This window comes from Artemia franciscana, unplaced genomic scaffold (assembly GCF_032884065.1).
Source record: "Artemia franciscana unplaced genomic scaffold, ASM3288406v1 PGA_scaffold_30, whole genome shotgun sequence".
Taxonomy (NCBI): domain Eukaryota; kingdom Metazoa; phylum Arthropoda; class Branchiopoda; order Anostraca; family Artemiidae; genus Artemia; species Artemia franciscana.
Window position 1 is genome coordinate 101,820 of NW_027062662.1, and position 24,821 is coordinate 126,640.

The 24,821-nt window shown below is 36.0% G+C and overlaps 2 protein-coding genes and 1 long non-coding RNA gene across 3 annotated transcripts in view; 1 reads left to right on the forward strand and 2 right to left on the reverse strand.

The window, feature by feature from the left end:
• LOC136041601 (phenoloxidase 2-like) overlaps window positions 1–11,875 on the reverse strand; it is a 76,480-nt gene extending 64,605 nt beyond the window's left edge. The window contains 1 exon segment of the mRNA XM_065726304.1: window positions 11,716–11,875. Within this exon segment, the coding sequence (XP_065582376.1) occupies window positions 11,716–11,871 (156 nt within the window). The 5' untranslated portion in view covers window positions 11,872–11,875.
• The window catches only part of LOC136041602 (uncharacterized), a 124,903-nt gene that overhangs the window by 27,122 nt on the left and 72,960 nt on the right, over window positions 1–24,821 (forward strand). The gene's annotated exons all lie outside the window — the stretch shown is intronic.
• Window positions 19,620–24,821, reverse strand: part of LOC136041603 (uncharacterized) — a 31,387-nt gene continuing 26,185 nt past the window's right edge. Inside the window, exon 4 of the long non-coding RNA XR_010621066.1 lies at window positions 19,620–19,982. This is a non-coding gene — a long non-coding RNA (uncharacterized LOC136041603). The remainder of the gene's footprint in view (window positions 19,983–24,821) is intronic.

A 24,821-nucleotide genomic window follows, 5' to 3' on the forward strand; every position in this document is an offset into this window, starting at 1 on the left:
TTTTGTGATTTCTCAGAAATTCTTCTTTACTTTTGACAATCTTTACGAGAGAATTGAATCGTTGGACACAACAAGCCTTTGGTTCTGTTCAGTTGGGTGCAGTTTTTCGTAATCGATGTATCAGTGTAAGAATTAAAAACTACCGCTTCCTGGCCAAAATTTCTTGTGATATAATCTACGTAAGATTCTGCCACCTCACAGTATGTGAATGCGGCAGTCCACGGGATTTTTTGGACTAGCTAGCCACCGTCCAAGACTCTCCAGGAGGTCGGTAATGTCACTGGACCATCGAGCACCTTAATTTTCATCAATGCATTTTTTAGAGAGGCTTTGTCAGGTGTCCTCATTGCCTCAAACGAACTAAAGAGCGATGGTGGAGAACCAAATGGCTCGAACGACAGAACCTCGTTAAAGTCAGAACCACTAATGCTAGTCACTGCGGCTAGACGCTGGAAGATTAGAGCTGACTCAACCATTACCCTCTCGCTATCTTCACCACGGATGACTTCTCAGCCATAGTTACAGCTTTCTCCTTTCTCCTGAAAATATATTTGTCAATGTCTTTCGCTTCCATATCCTTCAGAATGGTTTCTCTCACAGATTTGGCATCGTCTGCGTCTATAGATGATGAAGCGCGGACACCAGTAACCACGCTCAACAGCTGTGAATCCTGCCTGAAGGGTTCTGGGGGCTCAATATGTCAAACTATCTTTTCGATGTCCGCCAGATCTTTATCTCTCCTCGAAGATATCACTTCTGCTTGATTTCCAACAGTCATTTCCGCGAGGCCAGTCAGGTTCTGGCTGCGTTCGTTCACAAGAACCAAAGAAGGCATAGCAGATGTCAAAATTGACCGCTGTAATTCAGTCATGCCTCTACCTCTCGTCAGACCGCCACTCGTTTTCATACTTCTCATTAAAGTCTGTTCGATCATCAAATCAGGAGAAAGTACCGCCCAGTAGTTGTCAGTTTTTCGGATGAAAAGGTACTCCTGTAACGTTCTGTGCTGCATTGGATTGTCTTTCCTTAACTGAAACATGGACTGCACGAACATCCAAGTAGACTTTGTGTAAAAATTGTGTCTGGAAGTAGCAAAGTAAGGAAGCATTTCCAACAACGGTTGTACATAAAGCTCAAGGTTGCCACTTCGTTCAGCTCTCAGGTTCTTTCTCAAGATTCCAAGTTGGTCCGGATACTGAAACCAAAGACGGGCCTTTCTGGACTCAGGCAATCGTTCTTTTGTACTTTGAACTATTTCATAGATAAGCTCTGCTGCTTCCGACATCTGCACTTCGTCGATGTTATCTACTTCCAGGAGTGACTCGTACGCCTGTTTTGCCTTTTCAAGGGGTTCTGGTAGCATTTCATTGCCTTCAATGCTCTGCTATCCAGTTCTGAAGATAAAAGGTTCGCATAAAGGGCTACCTCCAACAGACCATGGCCTCACACAGCACAAGAGACGGCTTTGCCTTGTAACATACTACGCACAGTGTTAGTCACGTGTAATTTACTTAAGATTTCCAAAAGTTCCAAGTCAGCCATAAGGAAGCCAATGGTTCCTAGGAAACTCATGCATGTGTGAAATCCACCTAGGACAACAATAGCATTTCTTAAAGCACTTGTGGTAGGCTCTGCATCGACGATAGCTTGGCTAGCGTAGAATATAGCGTAATAGCGTAGAATAAGCACAGTAGATATCGCTTGGGGTCAATCATTGGCAAAAAACAAATACTTGACTTTCCCGGATGAGGTTGCTTTTGGTGTATTGGCCATATAAAGGCCGACCAGCTCATGCATGAGGTTTTGAAAAAGCCAGAGATGTGCCTGAGCTTTTCAACTTCCCATTCATTGTAATGAGTGTAGTTACCACTGTTTGTCAAGCAAACAAAAGTCCTTGGTTGCTATATAACCTTGAACACGCCAATCATTTAGCAAGTACTATGGTAGATGGCTCCACTGATTAGATCACCTAAGGAATGACAGTAAGGAATGGAAACCGCAAACTGGAGGGGGAGTCTGGAATGCTGGTTTGAAATTAAACTGCACGAGACTCATATTCTAGGGCGTTATCCCTAGCTTGATAGGAAATGGTCAATCAACCGACAAATGATTGAAATAACTAGTACTCGTAGGTCAACTTTCACAGCCGATTTAGGTAAGATGAGGTACCACGTAAAATCAAATAAAATCAAGAAAATCATAAAATCAAGGGGGAACTCCCCCCCATGCCCTTCAAGGATGGAAATGAGCATTAGGGTACGAAAAAAAGAAAATCTGAATTCAGATTTGGAGTCGATATGCTTGATTTAACAGGAAACGACTATTTAAATTCAAAAATATTTATGAACACAAAGTTGGATTTTTCCCCTCATTTTTGCCCTTCAGGGGCAAATTTGGGATACTTGTGCAAGTGAGATTCAAGAAGATTTTTTTTTGTGATTAATTTGATTTTTTTGTACATTTCAGTACTACTACTACTACTACTAATAACTCACTGCAGCACCAAGCCGCCTGAGGCCAACACAGCTACGCACGCTCCTCCTCCAACCTAATCTATTTAAAGCCTCCCTCTTTACACCCTCCCAGGAAGTTCCCATTTCCTTTAAATCCTTATTTATGACATCCTCCCAACCCAGACAAGGACGACCTGCTTTCCGTGTAGCCCCTGACGGTTGGCCAAAAAGGACAATCTTCGGTAATCTTTCATCCTTCATCCGTAGAACGTGGCCTAGCCATCTCAACCTTTCTTTCATTATAGCCCCAGAAAGTGGGATTGAACCACACTTTTCGTACAACCTACTGTTTGAAATACGGTCAGTCAGCCGGGTACCCAGAACAATCCGTAGGCAATTTCTCTGGAAAACATCTAGTAAATTTTCATCTGCTTTTCGGAGTGTCCATGCTTCAGAGCCATATTTGACCACTGTCATCACTGTAGCTTCCAATATTCTAATCTTGGTTTGTAGGCTTATCTTTCTATTCTTCCAAACTTTTTTTAACTGTGAAAAAACACCCTGAGCTTTAGCTATTCTACTTTTAACATCTTCACTGCTCCCACCATCTTTACTAATAATACTACCAAGGTAACTGAAGCTCCCAACCTGATCAATCTTTTCGTTACCTAAGGTCACCTGTTCATCTTCACTTATTCCTAACCTTAGTGACTTAGTCTTCTTAACATTAATTCTCAAGCCTATTTTAGCACCCTGAACTCGTAAAACCTCTAAAAATTCATTCATTTTGCTCACACTTTCATCTAATATGCTTAAATCATCAGCATAATCTAAGTCCAGGAGCGTTCTTCCTCCCCATTTGATTCCATGGTCTCCAATTGCCTTTCCTGTGCTCCTTAAGACGAAGTCCATCAAAATGATCCATATAAAGGGGGATAGAACACAACCCTGCTTAACTCCTGATTTAATACAAAACCAGTTGCTAACCTCATTTCCTACCTTAACCGCAGCAGTATTATTCTCGTACATAGCGCAAATCACTTTAATGTATTTTTCTGGTTGTAAAAAAAAAACTCTTTTGCAATTTCCCCGACGTTTCACCATTTTTTTTTTCAAGCTCTTACCATTGCTCTGTTCCTATCTTGGGCCTATTCTCAAGGTTTACAAGACTGCACGGAAGAAATATGTTAATTGTTTGAAGTGAAGATAGGGAAATATGTCTTGGGTTAAAAAATATCGTTTCCCTTAATCTTGATATCGTTTATGTGTTACAAACATTTCACAGTTTTATTGTTACATTTTGAAAAAATATTTATTAAGTTAAAGCTAATTAAATCTACTAAATTACTGAATTGAAAAAATTGCATTTTTTAAATCTTTCTGATTTTGGTTGTCATTTGATGCCGCCTAGCTTAAAGCCAGGTAGCTTTATTCTGCTTAAAAATTCTGGAGTGAAAGCAAAACTGCACAATAGCTTGTAATTCCAGCAATTGAACAAGTACAAACACATATTTCTAAAAAAAAAAAAACTGTTCTGGTATGAGCAGAAAAAGGAGTAGGATAACTAAATGGAATATTTGTTAAAGGCAGATAATTCTAATTAGTCAAAGCCCTTACTAATTCTAAATAGTTAACCAATTCCAATTAGCCAATAAAACTCACCAAAACACTGAACTCCACCCCCGAACTCCTCCAAAGAGAGCGGATCCAGTACAGTTACGTTAATCACGTATCTACGACATTTAATTATCCTACCCACCAAGTTTCATCCCAATCTTATAGTTCAAATTTACACAGGACTTTAAGGTTAACTAAATGGAATATTCGTTAAAGGCAGATAATTCTAATTAGTATACCAAATATTTTTTACTTAAGAAATCAAGTGAAAGTGACAACAATAAATTTAGAATGGTTGAGTGTTGACACTCTTTTTTTATCCGCCATGGAAGGCCAGAGGAATTTTTCAAAAATTCTAGGTCGTCAATTGACAACCCCTTGCAAGAAAGGAGGCCCAGTTTCCGGCAGAAGTCTGTTATCTGGGAGTCTCAACTTATTAGTCGTCCACAAAACCTTCAGAAACTTAATCCAATTTAACTATTGGTGTCTTCTTCTGCCACGGAGATGATACTGATTTTAGCGGTTTTCCTGATTGCAGTGACGGAGAAAAGGCCTAAGTAACACAGCTACTGGTCTATCAATTACTAATGCGACTACTGCTTATGAATGCGTAAAGGGTATACCCTATCAGTCCAGTCTACTTGAAGAGACAGAAGCTGACTTCCACCATGGCTTTGATTTTCAAATAGTGACAACGACCATCTGATGATTTCGATCCCTTAAAATAACTATTGACACTTCAAAGGAAAGCCTAGTTATCAAACAGTTCGTGGTAACGAACTGTAGTTAGGAGTGACCCGGCTCAATAGTAACCAAAACTCTAAAAATACGGAATTTTTGTAACAATAGTTACATAAAAAGAATTAAATTTTGATGCTGACTTTAAATATATGTTTCATTAAGTTTAGACCTACCCATCAAAAGTTAGAAGCCTGCGAAAATTTGCCTTATTTTAGAAAATAGGGGAAACACCTCTTAAAAGTAATAGAATCTCGACGAAAATCTCATAATCGGATTCAGCGTATCAGAGAACACTACAGTAGAAGTTTCAAGCTCCTATCTACAAAAATGTGGAATTTTACATTTTTGGCCAAAAGACAGATCACGGATGCGTGTTTATTTGTTTTTTTTTTTTTTTTTTTTTTTTTTTTCCCCAGGGGTGATCGTATCGACACAGTGATCCTAGCATGTCGTGAGAGGGCTCATTCTAACGGAAATTAAAAGTTCTAGTACCCCTTTTAAGTGACCAAAACATTGGAGGGCACCTAGGCCCACTCCCACGCTCATTTTTCGAGATAATCATTTTATTCAGCATAGTCGAAAAGCCCAATAATTATGTCTTTGGGGACGACTCACTCTCCCACAGTCCCCGCGGGAGGGGCTGCAAGTTACAAACCTTGACCAGTGTTTACATATAGTAATGGTTATTGGGAAGTGTACAGATGCTATCAGGGGATTTTTTTGGTTGGGGGAGGGGTTGAGGGGTAAGGGTTATCCGGAGGGAACTTTCCATGGAGGAATTTGTCATGGGGAAAGAAAATATCCATGAAGGGGGGCAGGATTTCTTAGTTTTTTTTTAAACAACAATGAAAGATAAATATGAAAAAGTTTTTTTCAATTGAAAATAAGGAGCAGCATAAAACTTAAAACGAACAAAAACTATTACGCATATGGGGAGTTCACCTCCTCCTAATACCTCGCTCTTTACGCTAAAGTGATTTTATTAATTTCAACTATTTATTCTACGGACTTTGTGATTCAGGGGTCATTCTTAAGGAATTGGGACAATATTTAAGCTTTAGTGTAAAGAGTGAGGTATTGACGAGGGGGGATGGAGAAACCTCTTATATACGTAATAAAAACATACGAATATAGAAGTTTGTTACGTAAGTTAATTCGTAAGTAACGTATATTTTTACTAATTAAAACGTTCGTAAAAAATTAAAAGTTTTAGTTGCCTTTTAAATAACCAAAATATTGGGGGTAACTAGGCCTACTCCCTCGCTCCTTTTTTATCAAAATCGTCCGAACAAAACTATGAGAAAGCCATTTAGCCATAAAAATGAATTAATATGCAAATTTCGTTTTAATTATTCATGTGCCGAGAGCCAAAATCAAAACATGCCTTAATTCAAAAACGTTCAGAAATTAAACTCCGTATATGAAAGGGGTTGTTCCCTCCACAACGCCCCGCTCTTTATGCTAAAGTTTTTCACTGTTTTAAAAAGTAAAGTTGAGATAAAGAGTCAAACTTTAGCGTAAAGAGCGAGGTGTTTTGGAGGGAACAGCCCCTTTCATATACGGAGTAATTTCTGTTCGTTTTAAGTTTCAATATCCCTCCTTACTTTCAGTAAAAAAAACTTTTTTTATTTATTTAACTTTTACCTTTTCAAAAACCAACATGGACGCTGGTAACTCTCAAATGCCAAGGAAAGGAAAATGGGCACAGGCGGATTCACCTTGTATTTAGAGTAGATGAGGTTACGTTCGCTTTTGTCTGTACAAAAACATAATAAAATGGACTGACTCTTTACGACTAAGTCGACTATCATCTACCTAGTTTTCTTTTGAATGCTGCTGTTGATATATCTGAAATACTGTCATTATTCTACTTCCACAAACATCTCACCAGCAATGGTAAGAACATTACCGAAAATATAAGGCGCATGTTTGATATTTCTTTCTTGACGGGATCGTATAGACGGGATTTGAGATGGTAGCGGAGCAGATAGTATATAGCTCCTCTTATTTCCCAGACTATGTCCCACGACAGACAGAGGAGGCTTTGGAACAATCTACATTTCTTCTGCAAGGAAGACAAGACTAAGAGGGGGGGGGGGGCGCACCGTTGAAAAAATCTTTTGAAAGAAGCTGTCAAACCTTGATGTCAAAATCTGAAGCTTGAAACCAATTTATCAGCTGATGAATAGATAATCCCGTTCAGTGGGACGAATGAAATGAAAAAATGCAGCAGGTCCAAGTCGTGTCCCTGGGGGCTAATGAGTTTTGTGCTATTTAAAGCATCTGCAATTTTCCTCTACTTCGAAATACATCAAAAAGACACTACAAAAACTGACTCTTGACATTACTGGATTACTAGCAGCTGGTGTCAGACAAAGCAAAAACACCTATCTGATTACAGAAGCTCTATTCCCTGAAGACAACATTTTGAAGAATAGAGTTGTAGCTGTTGAACTTGTGGAAAAGAACACTATGAAAAATTTCCGTTCGTTGGTACGATGACTGGATCATTTAAGCTTTTTTCAAGTTTCTCGGAGGAAGAAACTAAGGAAAACACTTAAACAAAGAAAATAAGACACACATGTTTGCTCCTAGATCAGAAGCTACAACACACGACAATTAGCACATAGGAGATTTCGATAGAACTAATCAGCTAATTTCTTTTTACAAAATTGAAAACTAAAACTAAAAAAATGGACAGTGAAGACCTTCTTCCACAATATTGATAGGGCAGTTTGTAATTTTGGCTCACATACTGAAGATCTAAATAGTCTTAAGACTCAAGGGCGAAATCCTACAGTGTTATTTTCTTCCTTCGACGTAATGTTGATAGTGATTCACAGCATCATAGCGTATGCTCTCATTACCCTGGGCCAAGGGGTTGCCACTGAGTGGGGCACTGCAACAACGCGTTCGGTCTTATTATTGGTCCATGGATAATTTCGTTGTTGGGGTTTCCCTGAAGAATTAGGGCCTTAGTTTTTTTTTATTTTGGAATTCAATGAAAGGTAATAAAAATTTTCTAAGAATTCTTTTCCCTAATCCTGGCTTAGATTATGTTTTGACGACATTTTAGATTTTTATGTTTACATTTTGAAAATCATTTATTAAGTTAAAGTTTATAAAGTCTACTTAAGTATTAAACTGAAAACATAGAACGTAGCATTTCGAATATTCATGTATATTGTCAAACAAAAGCAACTGCCGGATTAGTGTCAGGCTCTGCAAAAACATTAAATATAAAAATAAAATTTTCTTCGATAAAAGTAAAGAGTGACATAAAAATTAAAATAAACAAAAAAATATACCATATGTGAAAGGCTCTTCCAAAAATCCCTACTCTGTATGCTAAATTTTGACTTTTTTTCTCAGTTCTGTGAGATCGAATGCTCAAACAAAAGACTGTTGAATTGGAATATGTATTTCTATCACTACAGAATTTTTACGTAAAAACTGGGACCCCCTTTGAAAATCAGGCAAATTTTTTCAGAATCGTAGCTCTGGATAGTTAAATTCAAACATAAAAGATTTTAATAGCCTGGAGCTTTTAGTTCCGGCTTGAATGAATCATCTCCCAATCTTGTAGGACCACTGGGTCAATACGATCACTCCTGGAGAAGAAACAAATAAAAAATAAAATAAACACACACCAATGATCTTTCTTCTTATAAATTTACAAAATTCCACGTCATTAGTCAGGTTTTGGTAACGAACAGAAATTTAAGACCGACGCGGCTCAATACCAATCGAAACTCTAAAAAACGAAATTTTAGTATCAAGAGATATATAAAAAGAATCGGCTTGCTATGTCAATTGCAAATATATAATTAAATAAGTTTAGTGCTACCCATCAAAGGTTACAATCCTGAGAAAACTTGCTGAATTTTCAAAATAGGAGGGAAACTAGAAGTCAAAGATTCTCAATTAAAATTAAACCATCTGATTTAGAGTATCAGAGACTTACAATAGGAAAGATGGGAAAGATCCCATCTTTCAGGGATGATTTTCTCCCCAGGGGTGATTGTATTAAACCAATGGTACTAGAATATCAAGAGAGCTCCTTTGAGTGGAAATTAAATTTCTAGTGCTATTTTTAAGTGACAAAAAATAGAGAGCAACTAACCCCCTTTCCACGCCCTTTTTCCGAAAAATCCAAATCTAAAAAATTTTAAGAAAGCTATTTTGTTCAGTATAGTTGAAAAATGCAATATTTATGTTTGGATATAGAGTGAACCCCCCAAAAAAACCACCGGAGGAAGTGCCCCAAGTTATGATATTTGCCCATTCTTTGCATATAGTGTTCGTTATAGGGAAATACGCCGACATTTTTCAGGGGAGGGGGATATCTTTTGGGATGGATCTTCTGCGGGGAGAATTTCTCATCGAGATGGAAGTTTTCGGGGGTGAGCTTTTCAGGTAAACTGTACACGGTGGGAATTTGACAGAAATCATATACGATATTCGTTTCATTTGTCTTATTTTCTCGTTGGAGACCCTATTTTACATGTGAAGTTGCTTTGGGGGAGCTGTCCGGGGAAATTTTTTCAGCGGAATTAAAATTATCTGGGGAATTTTTACGTTGGGGATTTTCCACGGGAGAAACTCGCCATGGGGAAACCATCACCCGGGCAAATTCTCAAAGGGGATATTTCAGCAGGAGAAATTTTCCATAGGTCCCCGTGAAATATTGTAGACACGGGGCAATTCCCCCGTGACCTTAGAAAGGATCAGAAATTAAATTAACCCAAGTCTTTCTTCAAATGGAAGTATACTAAGGAGCATTTTACAGGCGTAATCGTAAGCAAGAAATATTTGAGGGTTTGGATCCATAGCGGGGATGGTATTGTCTTTGAGGTAATTTCTCGGTGAAAGAATTTTGTGTGGGAGGAAATTACTATGGAGGAATTTTAGTGTGGCAAATTTTCCATGGACGGGAGGGGGGCATATTTCCTGGGATTATTTGAAAATAATCAGGAATTCAATAAAAAATATTTTTTCCACTTTAAATAAGGAAAAACACAAATTTTAAAGCGCAAAAATTGTTCTGTATATTAGGAGGATTAACCCCTAATCTGTACCACGCTCTTTGCGCTTAAGTTCGACCTTTTGTCCCAGCTGTTTAAGAACGGCTCCTGAAACACAAGGGAAGTTTAATTAGAGCCTGAACTTTTGCTCAGGCTCCATATGCGGAATAATTTCCGTTCGTTTTAAGCTTTAATGTTGCTCCTTACTTTCAATAGAAAAAGTTTGCTGTTTTATTTAGTTATGGATACAAACTTAGAACGATTACAGTAGGACTCTCTGATATGCTTAATCTGATAGTGTAGTTTTTTTTTTTTTTTTTTTTTGTTTTTTATTAAGATCAAAGTTTAAAAAGCTAGTTTTTATATATTAATTGTTATCAATTTATTTTCAGATACTTTTTTTGAGAGTTGTTACTACGAGTTGTTTGATTGATCTACTAAATCTCTTGAAAACCCTCAAACCATGTCAAAAAGTTAAAATTTCCCATTTTTCATGGGAAGGTTGGTCATACACAGTTTTTTTCATTTAGTGGCAAGAATGAAACCAAAATCCTATAATGCCGGCAGAGGGCTTATTTAAAATGAAATTGTGGCCCTTGCCATGTTTCTCATTGGAGAGAACGAAGAAATAATACTGGATAACATGGTCTTCATTTTCACAGTTTCTAGGGGTAGTTCTTTGAACGAATTATTGCTCTCAACCTTTCAGCCTTCTATAAACGTGAGTATTTGCAAGTAATCATTCATGTTACGAATTCAGTATAAGAGAGGAACCGGCTTAGTCCTGAAATTCTTCCTAAAAATGAAGGGAGATTGTGGGAAAAGTTCTCCTATATTTCCTTATATATTTATCTGAAGGCTCACTTAAAACTAAAAGTTTGGGCGGGAAAACGCTTTTTAGGCCTTACAAAGATCAAGCACTTAAAAATCCCAAGACTCTCCTTCCTATAAGCTGGTGCACATCTATACATCACAGGACATGATCTTATGAATCCTCAAATGAATCGAATTAGTTAAACAAAATTTAAAAAATTTGTCAGTTTTATAGTTTATTGTGCACCACCGCGTGTCGTTATGAACTCTGAAACTTTGAAGCTGAATAGGAAGTTTTTTAATACTTCTATATTGATTGGACGTCGCTGAATCTACCTCAATACCCTTTAGGTCCTCTTTGAGCCAAACTTATTAATAATCCTGTTTTACTTTTAAACTTGCTTTTATTTTTTATTAATTACTTAAAAATTTCCTTTAATTAAAAATTTTATTAATTAATAATTAAACTAATTAAATTTAACCACTTTTAATTACCTTGAAGCTTAACTACCTTAATCACTTTTAAACTTGGTTTGTTCCAAAGTTGTTGTTTTGCAGAAAAACATTTCCAAGATGGCACAAAGCTGTGGTCTAATCTTTTTTGTTACTCAATAATGACAATGGACCTTTAAACTGTCGTTCAAATGAACCTTCTTTCGACAGTCCAAGACAACTGGTTCGTGGTGATCAGCCCTTGGAAAAAAGAACAGCCCCGCTTGATTCCACTGTGGAAAAATAGAATATCTCGTATCTTGTAAACAATGGGTTCATGGTTTGTATATATTCAGAATTCTATTGCATGGTTTGGTGAAAATCGTGCCGCTTTTTAGGGGTTTTTAAGCCTGTTTTTCTCCAGTTATATGAAATTTCAAATATAAGTTGTGCCTCCTCCTCCATTTTATGGCAAGTAAATTTTTGGTGCATGGGATAAAAAATATCCATATTATATTTACTCTACTAGGCCAAAAGGAGATATTTACTCTATTTACTCCATCACTCAATAACGTAAGTGTCCCCTGACTATTTCATGTAGAAAATATGTTGCTAAATAAAAAAAAAGAGCTTACCAGATATTTATCGGGTACATCGATATATACTTCTTCATTTTTGTACTTTTTGGGCTTGAATACTGGCTCCGACGGAGTCTCTAACAGAAGGAATAATTTTTCCTGTGAGTTGATATTCCTCCCAGCCATTTTAAACTGAACTAATTGTTGTAACATTTTGTCTACTATTAAAAAACAGGAAAATGATATGAATCCCTAACCACAAGATGATAACAAAAAAAATAGAAGAAAATTCTTGAGGTTTTTCTAATAAATATGGAAAGAAGATAAAATTGGTTTCCTAGAAATTATTTTTATCTGTCTGCCCTTGTTGTTCTACAACCCTTAAGATTTCAAATAAAAGAAGAAAAACATGACAAAAAGATTGATATTTATATCAGGTTTGAAAATAAAAGGATGGTTTTGAACCTGGACGTTTAGGTTACCAATGACGCGAAGAAACCCAGCACATTCCAAAATTATGCTTCCCATGTTCTTCCCCCTAAGCCTAAAGAACAATCTTAGTCTCCCTCCCCAAAAGAGTACGCAAATGTCGGTCTGTGGGACTAGGCAAAGGAGCAACCAGCACATGATTTTTTTTTTTAGTAAATAAGAAAGCAAAACAATATTTGATCTCCTGTTACATATCTCTCTTTTTGTCCTGATCTTCGTTCAATTTCAAAGATTTTCGTAGGAAAAAGATCATTCTCTCATAAATGAATATCCATATCAGGTTTATGCCATACTTCAAGCACTAAATAAACAAATACGCCAAAACATATACACCCTAAAAAATTTGGGGTGACTTTAGACAAGGCAATGAAAAAAAAAGAAAACTAAATAAAAAAAAACAGTTTTTTAAAGTAAAGGGGAAAAGAAACTTTAGAACTTAAAACCAAAAGAAATTAACATTCATAATTTTTTAATTAATCTGTGGGTCGGAAAACAGTCTATGGTTCGATGATGCTTTCATATTACTTGTCATAATAGAAAAAATACAACCGAACAACAACAAAAATACTACAAGGCTAATCAAGGTTTACGGATCAGATTTACAATAACAGTCAGATTCAATGGATTCATCAACAGCAGTATCCGCTATTTTTATCTTAATTTTCCCTGCAATCATTCATTTCAATTTCTTGTTGTTTTTGCATATTTTATGCATTGATAATAATTTTGGTGTGTTTTAAGTTTGTATTTTTATATAGATTTATTTCTGCACGTCTTAGCTTTTAATATCGCTCTAAATTTTCTACTGAAAACTTATCTATTTGGCTATTTTATCTTTTTCCTTTTCTATGGCAATTTTTCGCTTCTCATTTTGTTTTAATTTCATCTTCGACAAAATCACTTTGGAGAAAAAAAAAATGTAAAACTAACACTCAAACATGAATCCGTAACCATCTTTCTTGAAAAATTAAATTACGAAAACAGGTTTATTCAGCTGAAAGTAAGGAGCAACATTAGAACCTAAAACAAATAAAAATTACTAAGTAATTGAGGAGGCTATTCCCTTTTCAATACGTCGCTCTTTATGGTAAAGTTTTAGCATTTTTTAAAAAGCTTCTTACTGTTCTAATTACAGCCTTTTTTTCAGGAGCCGTTCTTAAAGAGTTGGGAAAAGATTAAAACTGTAATGTAAAGAGCTAGGTTTTGAGGATGGGGCTGTTAGTTTATATCCCGGTGTTTTTTTTTATGTTGTGTTAGTTATGCCAAGTTATGTTAAGTCGTTTTAAATTATGTTAAGTCATGTTTTATTGTGTTATTTTCTGTTATATTACGTCTTTTAGAGGAAATAGATGATATCCACAAACTTTACCCAGAAGAAGTGGATGAACTTTTGTTATCCCATTTTAAAATCCTTTTTCGCTTCCTTTAGATATTCCAGGGGTTTTTGAAGGCTAGAGAAGGACGGCAAGTGCTCAGGCGCAAATTTGTTAACCTTAGGTTACTAACCTTAAAGTTCCCCACTAATACAGTCAGATTAGTAATATTAATACTAACAGCAGTAGTAGTAGTGCTGCTACAACTGGTAGTAGTGTGTACAATGTGTGTTTTTATTAGCTCAACATACCCTAAACATGCTCTGAAACTTTCAGTCTTTTACTCTAGGCCCTTATCGATTCATTGCTGACATGGCCATTTGACAGCCTGCATACATACATCGTGTATGCAGGGGATTAACATACTCCCTAATATTTGCTGTAAATGTTATCTTATTACTCTTTTCCTTGAGTATCCCCCTTGAGATACACTGAAAATTCAAGCTAGTACTCCAAGATATTCCTGAGATAAAGCTGTTGCGGCCTTTTAATAGCCTTCATCCACATAGCGTGTTTTAAATTAGATCTTTATCCTCTTCAACATTCCCTCAGAGTTTTACTGTAACACCCTTAAACTCAGTCTTAATAGTAGTAGTAATCGGAATAGTAGTTGTTCAGTAATAATCATGATGTTAAAAGAAGCTGTAGTAGCAATAGCAGCAGTAATGACAGTATTGTAGTAGTATATACATATTGCCCTTTTCCCAGGTCAATATCCCCTTTAACATATCCTGGAAATTTCAAGTTAATACCCCAGACCATTCCTGGGATATATCCTAGGATATATCTGATACACACTTTTGACTACCTACTTATAAATAAAGTTCTTATATAGTTCAGCATCCTCCTAAACATTCTCTGAAAGTTTCGCCTTCCTACCTTTAGCCTCAGCAGTAGTAGCCGTAGTAATAAAAGTAACATTAAAAGCAGTATTAGCAGTAGTAGTAGCAGTATGGACAGAGTACATTGGATAATTTAAAGTCTCGTTTTAAGATCATTAGTTAATGATTTCGTCCAACAGGGTAAGTTTATAGATTTAAAAAAAATATGGAAGAGTGACACCAGTTTATAAAGGAGGTGATAGAAATGATACTGGTATTTATCGTTCGAAATCGGTTTTTCCAGTTATATAGCGTCTTGTTAAGGAACAGCATATTTTCCATCGTATTTTCTTGAGACATTTGATTGGTAAAATATTAATCAGTTTGGGCTCCGAAAGAATAGAAAGACGGAAGATGCATTGATATTTTTGACTAGTATAATTTCTGTATCTTTAGACAGAGGATTTAGGGCAGGTGAATTGTTTCGATAACTAATGGAGGCTATTCATAATCAGCCCCAAACAAGTTTTAGCCTTATTTAGAAACGTCAAAATGAAGTAAAGTCTAGGAATAATCAACGTACCTCTGCTAGATTAGTAAACAAAAAGATCCGTGCAATCCATCATATGCTATTTGCTATTAATTTTTTTTTGTCTGCATTTATTTATGCTTGTTCTAGCCTAAGGCATATGAACATTTTCTTAACAAATAAACTATTTCATTTTTTGATTAATTAACAATTGCATTGACTGAAAAATCAAAAAAACAACTGTGTCCTTGATGTTGCATTATAGTATTAAAGCGCACAAAAAAGACAAAATAGTAATCCCGATTTTTTGTTTTATTTTCTTGCTATTTGCAGTGACGGATAGGTGTCCTATTTAACATTATTAAGATTACTATTAATTATTATTAAGATGTAAGTTTTTTTCTTATGTGTCTGCTTTTTCTTCTTATGTATATGTTCTATTTAATTTACTTAATTGATTTTTTTTTGGTTCTACTTAATTTTACAAAATTACTTTTCTCTGTTGAAAAAGGCTTCATAATAGTAAGACCTTTCTTACTATTAAAAGTTAGTTTGTCTTTTTTTTTATCCTTTCTTATTTGAAATTTAATAAATTTTCCTTTATATTTTTATTTGTTTTATTTGTAAATATAAAGACAGTATGGTCAAAAAAGTTGTTGACTAATAATCCCCGGAAGGAAAAACTGTCATTATTTTGTTATACCACTGTAGCTATTAGCACTGCAAAGATAAAAGACGTAAATCCTGACATCTATGAAAGATAATTTTTATAAGTTAAATTCTTTGCCGAGGGTAAATAGGCTTACGGTTAATCTGGGTAAGTCAAATTGTTTCATTTATACCCGTTCTAACCTACAGCGTTCTACTTCTACCCGTTCTACCCGTTCTACTTCTCTTACCTATGATCTAACCTACAAAGCAGGACAATCCTGGTATCTGCCTGTTCCGAGTATGAAGTAGAGATGCCACAAATGGTATCCAATACCAAATAAACAATTTGACAGGACAATTTTTTTTTCATTAGTCCTGTCGAATGAAGAGGGGATGATCAATTGAACAAAAGGCCATATGTGTGTTCTACTACTGCTGCTACTGCTACTACTGTTTTTTTGGATTAAGATTATGATCTATATGATCTATACCACCAACCAACAAAACTCGAGTGTCTACCTCTTCCGAGTATAAAGTAGAAATACCACAACTAGTGTCCAATACCAAGCAGCCTAGATGACACGATAAATAATTATTTTTGTTTCTCTAGGTACTTCTTTCAATGCCGATAGAGGTAAAATTCTAAATGTTGGGCTTTTTACTATCTCACAAATGTGTTGATTTAGGCGAATGCAGCACTAAGGAATGAATTCAGAACATTAGCAATGCCATGTGAAGATATTTTCAAGCTCTTATATGCGCCGTCTGTATTTTTCTAAGGCTCATAAAATTGGATCGCACATACAAAAGCAAAAAGCAAATTACTCATTGGCAAGGTAAATAATCTAAATTAACTATCGATCAAGTTTAAGTAAAATATTTACTTGGATGCATGCCAGATATCACTGACAGTACAGTGTTACCCATCAGATCCAGGGTATAGTCCAGAACTAATTTATTTGAATAAAACGATTGGTTTTAATATTTTCCAGTGGCCTCTTGTAACCTTATTCGAAGATGTTCTGATTTGTTTTCCTTCTTTAAGATTATCAAAAAGCATGATTTTTGGGTACCCTGGGTAATCATTTTTCTTTAGATTTAGACTTGACTTTATTAAACAAGAAACGATATACATAAATCTTATACAAATTAGACAGGGAGACAACTCGTTTTGTCTCCTTTAACAATAGAGAGAGAAAAAAGAAGAAGAAATTTCACATCAATAACTCACACGGATTACATAGAGAAAGAGAGAGAGAGAGAGAGAGAGAGAGAGAGAAGAAGCGGAAAAAATCGACTCATGGAGACACGGATGGGACTTATAAACTAATTTATAAATAAATCACTTTAAATTCAGTCCCCGCTACTATACGCTGAAAGAACTATCTCTTTCAATAGCTTTTTATATGTATAGAGTGATGGTGACTCTCTTATTAAATCAAACAGTTTATGTTTATTGGCGATACATTGAATCACAGAGTCTCTCAAACCTCGTGCCCCTGTAAAAGAGAAAAGAATACTTTATTTAACAAAAACCTTTGCTTTTTAGTGAGCGATAGGCAAAGAAAATGCCATATGGAATCAGACAATAAAGTCTCTCAAACCATGTGTGGTTTCTCTTTTAAAAGATACAAGAATTATTTATTTACCAGAAAATATTCGCTTTTTATTGAGTGTTAAGTAAAGAAATAAGAGCCAAGACCTCATATGGCGCTTGTAATGAGGTCGGAACCTAAAATTAGACACGGTACTAGAGGTATCAATGTTTCTGTTTGTCCAGGAGCACCGAACTCGCCAAAGCACTGAAAATGTCCCCTCTCCCAACTCCCCAAAAGAGAGTGGATCCGGTCCCATTATGTCAGTCACACATCAAGGACTCGTGCCTATTCTCGACTTCACCAAAGTACTAGAAATTCCCCCAACTCCCCCAAAGAGATCGGACCCGGTCTTGTTGTGTCAATCACGTATCTAGAACTTGTGCTTATTGTTCCCTTTAAGCCTCATCCCAACTTCTCCACTCTAAGCAGTTTCTGGAATTTCCGGTTTCCAAGATTTCCGCTTTCCCCTTCACCCCCTCCCCATCCCCAGATCCGATGGGAAATTCCCCCCACAACTCCCTCAAAGAGAGAAGATCCTTTCCAGTTATGTCAATCATGTATCTAGAACTTGTGCTTGTTATTCCCATCAATCTCTCCACCCTAAGCATTTTCCAAGATTTCCGGTTTCCCCCTCCAACTACCCCAGTTTCAAAAGATTCGGTTGGGACTTTAAGGTCATCTGGGATTCAGACCCGGGACCTCTCACACCCTAAGCAAGAATCTTGCCCCTAGACCAAAGAGCCACACCTAAAAGCAACAATAATTTGTTGACTCGCAAATAAAAACTCTTCTCAATTATCTCTTTCGCTCGCTCCCCCCAGACGGTCGAATCGGGGAAGCGACCGGAATCTGTTCCGGTCGTTGATATGCCTGTCAAGTTTCATCGTTCTTGTTCTTTTTGATTTACCATTCTTTCTTTTAGTTCTTCAGTCATTTTGATTATTTTAGTGATATATTTTCAAGTCTTCACCGACGAATTGAACTATAACTTTACTCAATTTAAGATGTATTTCTTCATTAACATCAGTTGCTGTTATATTTGTGTTTGATAGGATCGTTGATTTTAATTTCTGTTCGGTTTGGGTTTCATTTATTCTTTGATAGTATTTCTAGTCATTTTAATGCTGAATTATTATAGGACTAGTTTCTGCCGGCACTAAGCATAATGTGGACCTTTACTTTTCCAAAAATTAATTTTTGGATTTTTTTTCTATTTCTTTACTTACAGGTTTATTTACAAAAGTAGAGACAGTGTAGTCTAAAATATTATTTTGATAAATCTGTAAGGCTATCAACTGAATTGATTCTGTCAAATGAGGTCCGAGTGAGTGAGAGGCAGATCTGACATAAGTCCTTTTTAGGATTGTATAAAAAGGATGCCATTTTATTTGTTGATAGATAATGCGCCACCGTTTAGTACTGGTACTTTTGAAACTGAAAAGCTACGTAAATAACTTTTCGATAAATTAGAATCCAATGGCTTTTCACGGTTTATATCACGGCTTTCACTTTACAGCACTTTTAACCTTGTCGGGCCAGAATTGATGCGGCAGCGGTAAAAGTCCCTTCGCGGTGGTGCAATATATTTTGCTAGTTTAAAGGCACTCGAGCCTTCACTTTTCTAGGCAAATGCACCATCTCCTAATATTTTAATTACATCTTATCCAAAAAATTATCCCAAAAAAGCTAAAAACAACAACAACTAAAAACATATCCGTTACCATCTTTCTTGAGAAAAACATAGAATTTTGAATTTAGACAATGGTTTTAATACTCTGCAATATACTGGAATTGATGGTGTCATTTTCATCAAAGCTTTTCCATATTCATAGCACAAAATTATAGAAAACAGCACTTTGGGCAACTTTTTTTCCAGTTAAAAAGGGCATTATAATTTTTAATTTCTATTCAAATGAACCAATTTCCTCTGTTATAGGATAATTGGCTAGATAAGAGTGTCCCTGGTGAAAAATAACAACTAAAAAAAAAATATAAAAATCAAATACAAACTAAATGCGTGTCTATGATCATCCCTCTCGAAAATAATACTTAATTTTTTCCTTTTTGTGGCTATTGGCTTAGAATCCTCACAGTCAAAGCCCTCGAAGCCCTCTGCTTAATTTGATATTAAAAATTCACCAGATTGCTTCCTTTTTTTTGGTTTCCTCTCCCTTTTTGTAAAACTACGCTGGCAGCTTTTTATCGGTAATCTTAAACTTAATGGATCTAGTATATTTCAACCATCATAAAATTACATTCTCCTGATTTATATGATGTAATCAAATTTATTTTTTAGAGTTACAGTTCCCATTATTAAGGGTTGGTCCTTACTCATAGTCCGTTACCCAAAAGTGTTAAAAGCCAACTAACCTCGTCTTTACTCCAGTTAGTAGCAATGACGATCAGTTCGAATTGCATCCCTTCTGCCGTTCCTTTCGGTACAAGCATATGCTCTGGCCACCCGCAGCCGCAAAACATTTCATAGTTGGAAAGGGCATCAGTCGTGTTTGAAGTTCTTCTTTTATAAACTCTGAAGAGTCTTTCTATGGAAATAGTTATTGACGACTCTCTTAATGTTCAATCTAGTTGAATTCTCAGTTCTGAGCTTTGAGTTGTTTATTTAACAATAAATTTCATAACAAAAGATTACTTCAAGACAATCTCCCCTATAAGGCTCCATGGCCGGGAAAGCACAGGGGAGAAAAAAATACCAACACAAAAAAATAAAAACAAAATCTAAAAAAAATTGAATCACCCACCTCAAAAATCCCCAAAAATGACAAGCTAGGCAGGGGGTAGCACATAATTTCACCAACTCAATTAAATATCCAACTTAATCCAGAGACATCAACTCCAAGGGAAACTGGAATAAAAAAAAAATTATTTACTAGCTAGAAAATCTAACATAATTTTTTAATATACCAAACGAGTAGCAGCTTCGTACGAACTCTGGGAGCGTGTTCCAGAGCCTGTTGCAACCTGTCAGAGGGTTGAAGTCAGGCTGCTAGAGCATTCACTGTAACAATTATGATTTATTTTAAAAATCTGTAACATCAGTTGGATTCAATTCAACTCCATTGTTTGATACAGACTCGACAAATCCATCACTGCAAATAGCAAGGAAATCAAATAAAATCGGGATTACTATTTTGTCTTTCTTGTGCGCCTTAATACAATTAAATTTAAAAAAACTAGTTTTTTTAACTGAAAGTAAGGAGTGACATTAAAACTTAAAACGAACAGAAATTACTCCGTATATGAAATATGTTGTCCCTCCGCAATCCCTCGCTCTTTACGCTAAAGTTTTTAATGGTTTTAAAAAGTAGAATTGTGGCAAAGAGTCAAACTTTAGCGTAAAGAGCGAGGGATTGCGGGGGAACAACCCATTTCATATACGGAGTAATTTCTGTTCGTCTTAAGTTTTAATGTCGCTCCTTACTTTCAGTTAAAAAAACTATTTTTTTTTAATTTAATTTCTGAACGTTTTTGAATTAATGCATGTTTGATTTTGGCTCTCCGTACATAAATTATTAAAATGAAATTTGCATATTAATTTTTTTTTGGCTAAATGGCTTTCTCTTAGTTTTGATCTGACGATTTTGAGAAATAAGGGGTGGGGAAGGAGGCCTAGTTGCCCTCCAATTTTTCGGTTACTTAAAAGGTAACTAGAACTTTAAATTTTTAACGAACGTTTTTATTAGTAAAAAATATATGTAACTTAAGAATTAACTTACGTAATAAACTTTTATATTCTTAAGTTTTGTCCCAATTCTTTAAGAATGACCCCTGAATCAGAAAGGCCGTAGAATAAATAGTTGAAATTACTAAAAAATACTTTAGTATAAAGAGTGAAGTATTTATCTCCTCCTAGATACCTCGCTCTTTATGCTAAAGTGGTTTTAGAACCCCTCATATGCGTAATAATCTCTGGTCGTTTTAAGTTTTAATGCTACTCCTTACTTTCAATTGAAAAAACTATTTCACGTTTATATTTTCATTTTTTTTTTAAAGGAATGCTAGAAAATCCTGCACCCTTTTCATTGAGTTTCTCTTCCCCCATGAAATATTCCTCCAAGGAAAGATCCTCCCACATAGCCCCCTCCCCTCAACCCCACACCCAAACCAAAAAAATCCCCCTGAAAACGTCGGTACACTTCCCAATAACCATTACTGTATGTAAACATTGGTCAAAGTTTGTAACTTGCATCCCCTCCCCCAGGGACTGTGGGCTAGTAAGTCATCCCCAAAGACATAGGAGCGTAGGAGGGGGCCTAGGTGCCTCCAATTTTTTTGGTCACTTAAAAAGGGCACTAGAACTTTTCATTTCCGTTAGAATGAGCCCTCTTGCAACACTCTAGGACCACTTGGTCGATACGATGACCCCTGGGGAAAAAAGCAAAACAAACAAATAAACACGCACCCGTGGTCTGACTTCTGGCAAAAAATACGAAATTCCACATTTTTGTAGATTGGACCTTGAAATTTATTCTACAGGGTTCTCCGATACGCTAAATTCGCTGGTGTGATTTTCGTTAAGATCCCATGACCTTTAGGGGTGTTTTCCCCTATTTTCCAAAATAAGGCAAATTTTCTCAGGCTTGTAACTTTTGATGACAAAGACTAAATTTGATGAAACTTATATATTTAAAATCAGCATAAAAATCTGATTCTTTTGATGTATCTCTTAATATCGAAATTCTATTTTTTAGAGTTTCGTTTACTATTGAGCCGGGTCGCTCCTTACTACAGTTCGTTACAACGAACTGTTTGATAATGCAACAGCAAGGACACAGTTGCTTTTGATTTTTCAGTCAATGCAATTTTAATTTCACCAAAAAATGAAATAGTTTATCTGTTAAGGAAATGTTCATATGCCTTAGGCTAGAACAAGCATAATTAAATGCAGACAAAAAAAAACAATAGCATTCGATGGATTGCACGGATCTTTTTGTTTACTAATCTAGCAGAGGTAAGTTGATTATTCCTAGAGTTTATTTCATTTTGACGTTTCTAAATAAGGCTAAAACTTGTTTAAGGCCGATTATGAAAAGCCTTCATTAGTTATAAAAACGATTCACCTGCCCTAAATCCTCTGTCTAAAGATGCAGAAATTATTATAGTCAAAAAATCATGCAATTTCCGTCTTAATATTCTTTCGGAACCCAAACTGATTATTATTTTACAAATCAAATATCAAACAGTTCGTGGTAACCAACTGTAGTAAGGAGTGACCCGGCTCGATGGTAACCAAAACTCAAAAAAATGGAAGTTTGATATCAATAGCTACATCAAAAGAATCGCATTTTAATGCTGATTATAAATATATAAGTTTAATTAAGTTTAGTCTTACCCATCAAAAGTTACGAGCCTGAGAAAATTTGCCTTATTTTGAAAATAGGGGGAAACAACCCCTAAAAGTCATAGAATCTTAACGAAAATCACACCATCAGATTCAGCATATCAGAGAACCCTATTGTAGAAGTTTCAAGTTCCATTTACAAAAATGTGGAATTTTGTATTTTTTGCCATAAGGCAGATCACGGATGCGTGTTTATTTGTTCGTTTGTTTTTGTTTTTTTTTTGTTTTTTTTTCCCAGGGGTGATCGTATCGACCCAGTGGTCCTAGAATCTTGCGAGAGGGCTCATTCTAACGGAAATGAAAAATTCTAGTGCCCTTTTTAAGTGACCAAAAAAATTGGAGGGCACCTAGGCCCCCTCCCACACTAATTATTTTCCCAAAGTCACCAGATAAAAATTCTGAGATAGCCATTTTATTCATCGTAGTCAAAAAACCTTATAACTATGTCTTTGGGGACGACTTACTCCCCCGCAGTCCCCGTGGGAGGGGCCACAAGTTACAAACTTTGACCAGTGCTTACATATAGTAATGGTTATTTGGAAGTGTACAGACGTTTTCAGGGGGATTTTTAGGTTGGGGAGGGGGCTGAGAAGACGAGGATTTTTTGGGGGAACTTTCCTTGGAGGAATTTGTAATGGGTGAAGAAAATTTTTATGAAGGGAGCGCAGGACTGTCTAGCGTTATTTGAAAAAATACGATGAAAAAATAAATATGAAAAAGTTTTTTCAACTGAAAGTAAGGAGAAGCATCAAAATTTAAAACGAACAGAAATTATTACGCATATGATGGGCTCACCTCCTCCTAATACCTCGCTCTTTTTAAAGCTAAAGTATTTTTAGTAATTTCAACTATTTATCCTACGGCTTTTGTGATTCAGGGGTCATTCTTAAGAAATTGGAACAAAATTTAAGCTTTAGTGTAAAGAGGGAGGTTCTGACGAGGTGGTGAACCCCTTCGTATACGTAATAAAAACAGGAGAATACAGAAGTTCGCTACGTAAGCTAATTTTTAAGTTACGAAATCATTGAATCAAATCATTCTAATCAAGTTGAATCAAAATCATTCAATCAAAACTATGAGAAAGCCATTAAGCAAAAAAAAAAAAAAAAAAAAAAATGCAAATTTCGTTTTAATTATTCATCTGCAGAGAGCCAAAATCAAAACATGCATTGATTCAAAAACGTTCAGAAATTAAATAAAAAAAACAAGTTTTTTTAACGAAAAGTAACATTAAAACTTAAAACGAACAGAAATTACTTCGTATATGAAAGGAGATGCTTCCTCATCAACGCCCCTCTCTTTACACTAAAGTTTTTTACTGTTTTAAAAAGTAGAGTTAAGAAAAAGAGTCAAACTTTAGCGTAAAGAGCGGGGCGTTGTTGAGGAAGCATCTCCTTTCACATACGAAGTAATTTCTGTTCGTTTTAAGTTTTAATGTCGCTCCTTACTTTCCGTTAAAAAAACTCGTTTTTTTTATTTAATCTCAAGAAGATGCGGTAGCCAAGTACTAAAACTGTTCCTTAACAAGACGCTATATAACTGGAATAATCGATTTTGAACGATAAATACCAATATCATTTCTATCACCTCCTTCATAAACTGGTGCCACTCTTCCATTAAAAAAAATAATCTATAAAATTACCCTGTTGGAAGAAATCATTAACTTAATGATGTTAAAACGAGACTTTAAATTGTCCAATGCACTTTGTCCATACTGCTACTACTTTCACATGCAATTTTGCCACAACATAATGTAAAGAAATTCATCACATAAGCTTAAAAAAAAAACAACTGATCTACTGCTCTTTAGAGGCCTCCCCCAGGCAAATCAGCGTGTCCCCAGGTGGCGATAGGGGAACGCCCTAGAGATATGTAGGGTACCTCCATAGGAGGCACGGACCAAGGGGGACCATGTCCCTTAGGGTCCATAATAGAAACTAGGGCTCCCTCGCCCAAGGCCATAAATACAGGTGGAGGATGAAGAAAGCCTGTCAAATATACACTCTACAGGGTCCACCTGCGTGTGCATACGTCCCATGAGTCACAAACCTTCTTCCAGTAATGGGTCAAATCTCATGGTGACGCAGAACACCATCGTGAGAGGATCCTCTATAGGAGGAAGACTTCGGCCGGGCGTAAGAACCAGATCTATCGATAATGGCCTCTTCAAGGGCTGACTCGGCCCTTTCGGTGTATCTGCAAAACTGGAGACCTTGGTGTTAACTCTGTTCCCACTAGAGGAGTGGCGCCCATTGAGGAAATTATACCCTAGTAAACGACACAGCTCGGGCTCGGTCTATTTTGAAGGGTGTTTTCGAGCTAAAAACGTCTTCCTAGCTAATT